General features: G+C 56.7%; 5 protein-coding genes across 5 annotated transcripts, besides 3 other annotated features; 1 reads left to right on the top strand and 4 right to left on the bottom strand.

Annotated features, from left to right (window-relative positions):
• Tco025E_07732 (receptor-type adenylate cyclase) lies at positions 1-815 on the top strand (the record flags this gene model as incomplete). Its single annotated transcript, XM_029374591.1, has 1 exon — positions 1-815. A coding segment is annotated over one exon (815 nt), but the record flags the coding sequence as incomplete, so codon positions are not given.
• Positions 816-1,884: 1,069 nt separating this feature from the next.
• Tco025E_07731 (autophagocytosis associated protein) lies at positions 1,885-3,099 on the bottom strand (the record flags this gene model as incomplete). The annotated part of the gene is made up of 1 exon (XM_029374590.1): positions 1,885-3,099. The coding sequence occupies one exon, from the start codon at positions 3,097-3,099 to the stop codon at positions 1,885-1,887; it is 1,215 nt and encodes a 404-aa protein (XP_029225313.1).
• Positions 3,100-3,804: 705 nt separating this feature from the next.
• On the bottom strand, positions 3,805-5,301 carry Tco025E_07730 (mucin-associated surface protein (MASP); the record flags this gene model as incomplete). Its single annotated transcript, XM_029374589.1, has 1 exon — positions 3,805-5,301. One exon carries the CDS (start codon positions 5,299-5,301, stop codon positions 3,805-3,807), a length of 1,497 nt encoding a protein of 498 aa, XP_029225312.1.
• A 45-nt stretch (positions 5,302-5,346) lies between these two features.
• Positions 5,347-5,404: a microsatellite.
• Positions 5,405-5,649: 245 nt separating this feature from the next.
• Positions 5,650-8,265, bottom strand: Tco025E_07729 (putative mitochondrial RNA binding complex 1 subunit; the record flags this gene model as incomplete). Its single annotated transcript, XM_029374588.1, has 1 exon — positions 5,650-8,265. The coding sequence occupies one exon, from the start codon at positions 8,263-8,265 to the stop codon at positions 5,650-5,652; it is 2,616 nt and encodes an 871-aa protein (XP_029225311.1).
• Positions 8,266-8,328: 63 nt separating this feature from the next.
• Positions 8,329-8,357: a microsatellite.
• A 142-nt stretch (positions 8,358-8,499) lies between these two features.
• Positions 8,500-8,526: a microsatellite.
• A 122-nt stretch (positions 8,527-8,648) lies between these two features.
• Positions 8,649-9,968, bottom strand: Tco025E_07728 (TPR Domain containing protein; the record flags this gene model as incomplete). Its single annotated transcript, XM_029374587.1, has 1 exon — positions 8,649-9,968. The coding sequence occupies one exon, from the start codon at positions 9,966-9,968 to the stop codon at positions 8,649-8,651; it is 1,320 nt and encodes a 439-aa protein (XP_029225310.1).
• Between the last annotated feature and the right edge of the window lie 596 nt (positions 9,969-10,564).

Here is a 10,564-nt window from a genome sequence, read left to right as displayed (position 1 = left end):
TGCGGGTGCGCGTCGGGGTGCACACCGGGCTGTGCGACATCCGGCGCGACGAGGTGACGAAGGGGTACGACTACTACGGCGACACGGCGAACGTGGCGGCGCGCACGGAGGCCGTGGGGAACGGCGGGCAGGTGCTGCTGACGCGTGCGGCGTACATGGCGCTGGGCACGACCGAGCGGGAGCAGTTGGAGGTGACGGCGCTGGGCGCGGTGGCGCTGCGCGGGGTGCCGAGGCCGGTGGAGATGTACCAGCTGGACGCCGTCCCCGGGCGCACCTTCGCCGCGCTGCGGCTGGACCGCGAGGTGGCGGATCTTGAGGTGGATGGCGAGGATACGCCAAGCAGCGGCGAAGAGACCTCCGCGTCCACTGCTCAAAATGGCCCCGCGCAAGCCATTTTGTCCGTGATGGATGTGATGTTTGGTATTTTTGCGACCCCGCGGCGGCTGAAGGTGCTGCGTCCTATCTGCGAGCGTTGGAGGGTCGACGCGCCGCGTGGGGCCGAAGCCGCACGTGAGGAGGAGGCCTGCCGCGTGGCGATGGAACGGCTGGCAGAAAAAATGGGGCGCGTGATGCAGAAACGTGCCAGTAAAACTTCAGTTGAAGGCGAATCGCGTAAAACAACTGTGCCGCTCTTGTCCTTCTCCCACAGCCTCCATGGACTTCAATTACTAAACTCAGCTTTCGAGGGAAGCGGGCGGCACGGCCGGCGCCACTCACGCGTCACCCTCAGCCGAGCGTCATCAGCCGCAGCACAGACAGTTTCCTGGGAAAGGGAGGAACCAGATAACACCATCCACGCACCTCGCCCCGCGTAACTGCGGGCCGCCCCGACTGTGGGGCCGCGGGCGGCGACGGCCCGGGTGTCTCCCGTCCTTTAATCGAGTTATTTTTCGCGCGGGCTCATCATGCGCCGCTCCCTCTTTATGTGTTTGTTTATCGCAGAGTGATGCGAGGGTCGCGCGCCCAGGCGAGGCCACATGAACCAGAGGACGAATTCTTTTTTATATACAGTTGATCCCGCGCGCGCCGTCTGCCCTGTTCCGCTTCGACGGCGCCCACCACGAGGCGGGCCCGGCGGTCGTGGGGCGCCGCCCCGCCCGTTCCCGACACGCGCGCTCACAACAAACCGCCCGGGCGCGCCAATTGTTTCTTTTTGTGCTTTCTTTTTTTTTTGCGTTGCAAACAAAGTTCGTGGGGGTTCGAACTTCGGGCCCCATGCGCCGGGGTGTTTTCATTGTTTCTCCTTTTTCCCCTCCCGGGGGCGGCGGGGCGTGGGCGGTGGGCCCCACCGTGGGGGCGTGCGTTCGCGCGCGTGCTTGTTACTGTCGTCGCGCCCGCTGCTTTCCGTAGGCAACAGCGAAGGTTATTCAGATGCAGGGGCGGCTGCGTTTCGCCGGCAGGGCGCCGCCGACGCTCTCCCGCTTCGCGCGGCGGGCGGAAGGAGACGGCGACGAACCCGCGCCGGCAGGTGGAGAGGAAGTCCCCCGCCCAGACCGCCGATGGCGCTGCGGCGGGGAGCGCGCGGCCTCGCCTTCGCCGGCCCGGCGCGCGCTCGCGGGCGCACGCCACAGCAGGTCTCCCGTGGCGGGGCGGAGGGCGAGCGCCGATGGCGCCCGCGTCCTTCGGAGCCCCCCGCCGCCGAGGGTGAGGGGCCGGGCGGTCAGTTCCCGCGGGGCGTCTCCGAGCGGCGCACGGGCGCGGACCGCGGGAAGGAAAAGGGGCACATCGAACCAACGAGGAGGATGTGCAAGGAGTGTTTGTCCCGCCTGCCGGCGCGTGCCTCGCACCCCGGCCCCTCGATCGAGGAGCTGGCGCAGACGGTCTTTTGTGCGGGAGCACGCGGCAAGGCAACCGCGCGCGAAGTAGCTAATAACAGCAAGAAAACTATCGTGTGTGCCGCATAAAAGTGCGAAGAAAAGAGGGAAGCGCGAAGAGGGAAATAAAGGGAGGGAGGCCACGGCGTTTTCGCAAGACAACGGCGAGGTTGGAAGAGCGGCAGTTCCCTTTTCCGCCCCCTGCCCTCGCTGCCTGCGGCGTTCTTGAACTGGGTACCACCGAAAAGAACAACAAACAACAGTGGGGGGTCGTTGACACAAGCCACAGCAAAAAAAAAAGGAGGCGGTTAATACGCTTCCCCTTTCCCGCCATCATCGACAGATGCTCGCTGGCGCGCGTGTGGTTTTGCCAGCCGCCAAGTGGGCATGCCACAGCCACCCCGCAACAGGGGAAAGGGAAGGAAGTGAAGAGTCTACCGAAGCTTTCCTTCTTTTCTCGCTCGCGCCTTCGTCTATACATCAATGCTAGTGGAAAGGTCGTACTCGATAGTCGGCACAACGGACGAAATAAATTTAAGAAAAAGAAAAATGCCATATGAGTGGGGAAAACAAAAGTATCCTTTTCTGAATCGCGGGTCTGGCCCGCTTCATAACGCGTTTTCATGTGCTGAATCAAACGCTTCATCGTCTCGGCATGACGGCAAGGGTGAATGCTGATGCATGCCGTCTTTAGGAAGGGATGAGGGTCAATAGAAACAGTTTTTTCTCTGTTTGCCGCATATACGTCCTGCATCATCTCCTCCTTGCTAAGCAGCGTGGCGTGATCCTCGGCGTAGCCAATAAGAAAGATGCGTGGGGTTTGGTAGTATTGATCATACACCATATACACATCGTACAAGCGACACTTACGCTCCCCGGCGTCCTCTGCATGATCCTCATCCTCGTCATCCTCTTCGTCCCAGTTGACCGTTTTCTCAGGGGCCATGACGACAGGCTTGCCGGGATGGCGCTCAGCGTGCGTGGTCACCCAGCCGTCTTCGCCTTCCAAGTCGTTCTCTTCGAGTTGGTGGACATCCGGGGCTCGCTGATAGCACGGCGCCCCACGGTACACCAGGTACTTTTTCTTTGGTGGAAGAAAGGGCTGAATGCTTTCTTCTCCCTCGGCCCACGCCCACACAGGCATCTTCTGCACCAACTCATCCCCCGCCTCCACAAACTCCAGGGGAGTCAACGTCCCAGTGACCTGAAAATTCGAAACCTTCTTTACCCCATGCAGATGATTGTATAGTTTCTTGAAGTTTTCGTACAAACTCCGCTTGTTCATTTTCGAACGGCAGCCTCGTCCCTGCTGTGAGCACAGACTCCCGCCAAAAAAAAAACCCAAGAAAAGGAGGCAACGAGAGCGGAAAAAAAAGGAGGGTGAGAAAGACACAGCCGCAAGAGAATGGAAAAAACGCATCATTGCACAAGGTCAAGAAAAATAATAATAAAGAAACTCAAAATGCAAGCGGGGTCTCTCGCACGCACACAAACGCAGCCAGTGAAACGGGTGCGGGCACCCAAAACACACAAACACAAGCAAATAAATTAAGTCCCACCCCGTGAAGTGAAGCCTAAGCGTGGGGGGCGTCCAGCGAGCAGTGGGGACGCGCAGCAACACGTGGGACGACCAGCACACACACTCCATCTCTCTCTCTGTTCCCACACAGCCCAATCCAGGAAGAGACAGAAAGAAAGAGAGGTCGCCCACTGAAAGCGATGAAAACAAAACAAACAATAAGAAAAAAACAGCTACGGTGCTGTACCCATGCGGCCAAGCAGGACGGCAGCGGCTCGTCGGGCGCAAAAGAAAAGAAAACCGACGGGCCTGCATGAGTGGAGTTGTGTATAGTTATGAGCACATTATGTGTGTGTGTGCCGCGTGGGGTGCGGCGAGGGCGAGAGAGTCCGTGCAGGGGGAAACGCAGAAAGAAATAGAGGAAGAAGGACGATCTGTGTGCATGCACGGCCCTCTCCCTCCCTCAGTCCCTCACGCAGCCACCATCGCAGCGGCAGCCGCACACGCAAGCAGAAGAAGCAGCGCAAGGGGGGAGGCGGAGTGCGAGGCCGCGGTGCTGCTGCCGTCACTGTCGCCGGGCGCCGCCTTCGTTGCGTTCTTTTTGGTTGTGGTAGTCGCCGCTTGAGCAGCCGCCCCCGCCGCCGGCTGAGTGGCTTCTCCTCCTCTCTCACCACTCTTTTCCGTCTCCTGCTTGGGTGTGGTGACGGCGGGATGCTGCTGTTCTCGCTGCCCAGCCTCGTTTGCCCCCACGGAACTCTCCGGCTGCGTCTGCGCTGCGGTGCTGCCGCTGCCACCGTCAGTCGTCGTCGCTGCGTGACTGGCCTCAGTGGCGGTGCCCTTTGCTGTTGGCAGCGGCTCCTTGTCGCTGCTCGTCGGTGTGCCAGCGGCAGCTACACCTTGCTGTTGGGCTCCTGGGGCCGCCGCGGCAACAGGCCCTGCAGAATCCTCGGCAATCGCCTCAGCCTTCTTTCCAGCCTGTTCGCCTGAAGTGCCACCGCCGCCCGAAGGGGCAGTGAGTTGAGGTGCATCCACTGCCCTTCCATCCGGTGTATTACTTGTGACAGTTGGGGCCGGCACAGCTTCTTTGTGCTCAGCTTTCTCGGTACCGCCGCCATTGCCATCACTGACCGGACTCTCCTCGACACCGTTTTCCTTCGAAAGAGCCTTCTCCAATGCCGTCTCCTGAACTGTTTCCACTGGCCCTTCAGTTGACGCTGGCGACTTTGGTGGTGTCGACGCTGCCTCTGGTTGCCCTGCCGTCGGTGCCGATGACACTACGGCATCGGACCCTGGAGTGCCGTTGCCACCCCTTGCATTGGCTTCATGCGCCTGACTGCTGGCAGCGCCACCGGGAGTTTGAGAGGCGGTCAGTAGAGCTGCTTCCGGTTCACCGCCAGCTGACGTACTGTTTGTGACATCCGCTGGGCCAACGGGTTCTCTGCCGTCGAAATTAATGCCGACGCCCAAATCATTTTTAGAATCCCCAGCCTGTGACTGTGGGAGCTCTGTTGTCGGGCCTGTCGCTGGAGATACTTCTTGTGGTGCGCCTGGCCCCTTCAGACCTCCCATTTCCCCCGAATCTGCAGGCTTTTTCTCTGTTGCATCTTCGGCGCTTTCCTCTGAGGCTCGCGGGCCTTTTCTTTCGACGCCGGCCTCTACCTTGCTGCCTGGAGGTAGTGCCGAAGGACTACTGCTCTTCTCTCCCTTGCCACCCGCCTCGCCTGTGGCAGCTGCAGTGCCCGACTGCGCAGAGGACAACTTGGCGGCTTGCGGCGTGTTCCCTTTCAGGCGATCCTGTAAGTCTTTCATTTCACCGCAATACTTATTCACCTCTTCATCAGCTTTATTCAACTCCTTTTTCAACAACTCCTTTCCAGCTTCATCGCAGAAGCGGTCCCACGCACAGCCCCCGCCGGCGGCGCAGCACAGCGCGCAGAGGGCGCACACCAACAGCGCACGGCCAGCCATCGCCACTCCTCCCACCGCAGCACACACACGCACACGCACACACACAGAGAGTCTAGTGAGGAGCAGAGTGAGAAGAGAGAAGAGAGTGAGGGGGGAGGGGGAGGGGGTGCAGGACAAGTGAGCGTATGAGCGGAGTAAAGGCGAGTCCGGCCACCAAATTCCATCGATGGAGTTGAGAGGGATTGAAAAGGTTGAACCTGACGGGAGACCACGAACAACAACAAACAAAAAAAAAACGGCAACGCCGCCGTCTCGACCACCAATGGAATAAAAATAGTGCGCAGCTTCAATTAACTCCACACCACAGCTACATCCATCCCACTTCCGCCTCTCTGTTTCTTTTTTACTTCAAGTTAATTGAAGCGGCCTCAATGCCTCTTGACCCCCACTTCCCGTCAAGGCGGCAGTTGAGGACTGTACGAGTTCCCGAGGAAGCGCAGATCGCCTTAGTGAGGCCGCAATCCTTTGACGAAGATGGGGTGAGGAGGCTTTACCAGCAGCCTGCTCCAATAGCGGAGTCGCCACCTCCACATCGCGAAGCAGACGATGAATGCTTGAAGAGCCAAAAAGTAATGTGAGAGACACTTCGTCCCAACGGCTAGCGCTTGATGAGGCGTGGCGCATTAACATCACCATCACCTCATCATTACCATATCCAAGGGACTGAAGAGCGTTAATAAGGACCGCCGTATCCATTGGGGAAAGGAACACATGCACCTGCACAAGACGATCCCCTATGTGAGCCAACACCTGTGGGACACGCAGTGAAAGTTTTGCCATTCCGGAGACAATTTGCACCAAGGGGGCAGCATCCATCTCATTCCACTGCTCAGCAGTAATAGCCAAGACAAGTCGTTTGACGCTTCGATGAAACATAAACCGTACCGAAGCAAGGCTATGAAGCATAGCCCCAATACTCGTCGCAGAGAGCTTGGAGACCATGTCGCTACTCAGAAGGTAATCCAGGCATTCCTTCAAAAGTTTATCCTCCTTGAACACTTTCTCCTCAAATACACCAAAAAAATATTTGAGGTCATCCACACGTGTGTCTTTAAGAATGGAAACATACTCCTTGGCCAATTTTGTCAGCGTTTCCGTGTCTGCGGCTCGGGTCTCGATCATCCTGTTAATGACGTTCCAACCCTCTTCTTGGAGTTCCGTTAAGGGGACTATGAAGTTGGCGGGATCGTTCTTGTTCATCCACTCTGTCGGAGGAAGTGCGGATTCCCCCTTGACACCTTCGTTTTCCACCTGCAAGAGAAATGTGTGCACGGCGGGGTACCTGTCAAGGATGTCCTCACCGAGCGCCAGGCATATCGTATTAGCCGTCTCGCTACTGTTGGCAGCCGGCGACGCTGATGCACACTTTGTGTCAAGGTAGCGTGCGACCTTCTCAAGAAACGCGGGGTCAGCGTATCCGAGCTGGTGCAAGCTCTCTGTGGCTGCAAGAACAGACTTGATCTCCATGCCATCCGCAAACCCCCGTTGCAGGTTTTCCACACAAAACCGCAGGAAGGCATCCATGTCCTCCCGCTCCAATTCGTGTTCCACTTGGTCTTCCAGAGACTGGGCCTCTGGGTCCCGTATGAGGCCGCGCACAAAACACTTCAAGGCGGCACACAGCTGAATCATAGGAATACCAGAAGCTGTCTTGGCAAACTCATTGCGAAGGTGTCGGTAGACGCGCCTATCCTTCATGTTGTGATCCCCCAACATTAAAAGGAAACGAAACGCCTGAAGCGTTGGGAAATGGATCCCCTGCTCGGCGGCTTCTCGAATGATGGCCAGACCACACTGTCGGGTTTCTTGCATCTTTACATTCAGCAGATTCGGAATAATTGAAAACGGCGGATTTTCATCCGCAACAATGTCTTCGAGTCTCTCTGTGATGTAATCCACACATAATTTTACTGCTTCTGTGAATTCCATGGGCCTTTCATGATCCAGTGGAAGCAGGCTGTCCAGGGCAAGGAATCGAGAGATGAAGGATTGAATATTAGCCACTGAAGTTTCCCCCTTAAGGCCCCCCTCCTCTACAGGCTGCGACATAATCCCCTTGACCTCCACGCCTAGAAAGGCGATCATCTCTGTGATGTCCTGCAGGAGCTCCGGTCGCAGCTGTCGAGGAAGTGACTTAAGCGCTCGGCAGAGCGTCGTCACAGTCTCTTGATCCAAGTCCTTGCCTTCAATCACACGCTCCGCCAGGCACTTGATAGCATCCGGGCTAATTGCATCGTTTTGTTGCTGGCAAATGAAGCTGAACAGCTGCACCGCACTAAACAAATCACTCTCCTCTGCAAAACGAATGGCTTCTTCTTGCAATGCGATTGCCAAAGCACTATGTCTGAATTGAAATTTGTTGACACAGGCACACACCTGTCCAATAGCTGCTGGCGTCAACACTTCGGCCAGTGATATTACTCGATCAGCTGCCGCCTGTAGGCATGAAGAGCTCTTCAATTCTGGTAGTGAAGTAAGGATGACAAATAGCACAGGAAGTTCACTCTGAGAGGCGCTTCGCACAGTGGCACTGACAAGTTCTTCCGTGGCCACTGCAAGTGAACTGGGGTGTCGACCCCACCGACTTGCATGTGCAAGGGCAATGCGGTAGTCGTGCAGATCCCACTTTTTTCCCTGAAGGCCGGAGAGGCATATCTGAATTGCCTGCTCCCATATGACGTCATCGCATCCTTGTTTTGGGAGACACTGCAGCAATACTGCAGCTCTTCGACCATGTGCTGGCTCCGCGGGGTCAATAGGGACCAGTTCCATCGCGCTGGCGATGGTGTCAGGATCCCTGCGACAGAACCGCCTGAGGGGGGCGGCGACAAACCTTAGGCCTTTGCGGTCCACAAAGGCCGATATTTCTAGCAGAGCAACCATGGTGCGCCGCACGTCATCCTTGCTACTGAAAACGGGCTTCCCGCATCGCTCCAGCAACCGTCCAAGTTTGGTTGGCAACATATACGGCCCACCAGCTGAAGTATTTCCTCATTTCGCACCCATTTTTTTTTTTTTGACAAGTACGGAGGAGGAGGAGAGAGGAGAACGTGGAGTGCGAGAGGGTATAATAGCCCCCCACGCTGGTAAACACGCAAGCGGAGCAGAGGCGGGGGAAAAAAGAAGTCAAAAAGGAAAAGCGTAAAAGAGTCACATGAGGTGTCTTCTGAAGGGCTACACAAACACACATACACAGCGATATATATATATATATATATATATATAACTGTATTCCTTTTTATTCACGTTTCGATCCGCGGTGTTGTTCCCATCATCGTTTCCTCCCCTTCCTCAAATGTTCATGCTACTGTACATAAGCGTGGCGACGGCTCCGCAGCCACCGTACTCTACGGAGGAAGCAGCGCCAGAACATCCTTGAGGTCAATTTGTTGCCCCATTCGCTTGGCCTGCAAAATGACGGCATCTCTCAACGCAGCGTTGCCACGAGCGATGCCAATGCTGACGCGAGCCACATCCACCACATCAGGGCAATCTGCCTCTCCTCCAACGCGGTAGGCGTGTTCATAGTAGAACAATGCATGTTGGTGATCATGTATGAGAGAGTACAGTTCACCAAGCAGCAGTAGACAGATGGCAGCTCCGCTCTTGTCCCCACCAAGACTACACTTTTCTAGACACTGCTCCAAGTCTGTCTGGGCCACCCGCATGTTGCCCATACGCAGATGCACAAGCCCCTGATTTCCAAGTGCAATTGTTTCCAGCAGACTACTCTCACACGTGCGTGCATTTGCCAGGGCATCTTCAAGGGCAGATTCTGCGAAATTCAGCTCCCCAAGCGCGGCATAACTGACCCCCATATTGATTTGAGACACCGCCCGTGAGTAACACCCACCAAGAGACCCTTGCCGTTTGTGATGCAGCAATGACACCTTAAACTCCCGCAGACGGTAGTAGCAGACACCCAAGATATTGTGGCAAAAAGAAATGCCGCGCACGTCACCTATCAACTCAAAGGCTGAAAGAGCTTTAGCAAAGAAGGACCGTGCGAGCTCCATATTCCCACTATTGTAATGCAGAGAAGCTGCGGTGCAAAACAGATGCGCCCCCTCTTTTGTGTTACCAGCACGAATGGCAGAATGACCCCGAGAAATGGCATCCCGCATAACTTTCAACACTACCACACTGTCGTCAACACCGGCTGCGGCAACGGCCCCTGGGCGTTGCTCCATCCAATGCACCGGCACGGACTCTGCGCCCTTCAACAGCGCCGCCACCCGCCGCGCGAGTGGGAGATTGGTCGGTGGGTCCTCAAGGGGCGGCGCGTGGAATTCCTCAGGGGTGATGAAGCGCAACGGAACGTCCAGCGCACTCTCCCTGGCACGCACAGTCTTTACTGCCAAATGAAGCACTTCATCACCATCGTACAGGCGCTGGAATGGGAGCTCCGGAATCACCCGTGCAGGTGGTCCATCACGTTCAGAGAAGCGATGTGTCCTGTTGAGTGCAATGTAACGCTCCATCGCGCGCAAGCTAGACGTATCCAGCAATCTGTGTGAAGCCGACGGGAGGATCGTGTATTTCTTCCGTGTGCTCGACACGATCGTCTTTTCTCCCTCCATTTGCTGACCTCTAGGCTCTTGCTGCGGCTCTTCACCGCCACCGCCGAAGTCAGTGCGTGCCGGTGGCACCAAACTTCTACTCTGCATCCCTCCAACAATGAGCTTTGGCGTCAGCCAGGCCGTAACACCCACCAACCTCGCGAGAAGCCTCAGCCTCAGCAAGAGATGAAGGACAGAGTCTGTGAGTGTGTGAACGAACGTGAGAGTCGAAACTCAAGGTCTTACATACCCCCAAAACAATTATGACAATAAAAAAAGCATTTAGTTTATACTTCCATATTTTTTATACACACATCAAGACAATTGTTAAAATGAAAAACATCAAGTATACATCCAATTCGCTTTATTCATAACCATACCTTTCGGACAAAACGAAGGCGCCGAAAGAGGACTTCTGCCCGCCTCGCGCGATCTCCCTCGCAGTGCACGGGTGCCTCACGCCCCGGCCCTCGAAATCCCTTCAGCGGGGCCGCCCTCCAACGCTGCACGCCCCTACGCGGCATGTGTCTCCCCGGTGTGCGCAAACCCTTGTCAACGCGGCCGCCCCAAGCCCAGATGGAAAGAGGAAAAAACGTGCCCGCAGACGCCGCGCTGTCGACAAGCATGCGGAGGGGCTGCTTGCCCTGTGCGTCCGGAACGCCTGCGGGTCACGACGCACGCTCCCTGCCGTGAAATCGCACGCG

This window comes from Trypanosoma conorhini (genome assembly GCF_003719485.1).
Source record: "Trypanosoma conorhini strain 025E chromosome Unknown Tco_14.4_contig_00623, whole genome shotgun sequence".
In the NCBI taxonomy this organism is placed as follows: domain Eukaryota; phylum Euglenozoa; class Kinetoplastea; order Trypanosomatida; family Trypanosomatidae; genus Trypanosoma; species Trypanosoma conorhini.
Note: the sequence above shows the minus strand (reverse complement) of the source record. Positions and strands in the feature narration are given on the sequence as shown.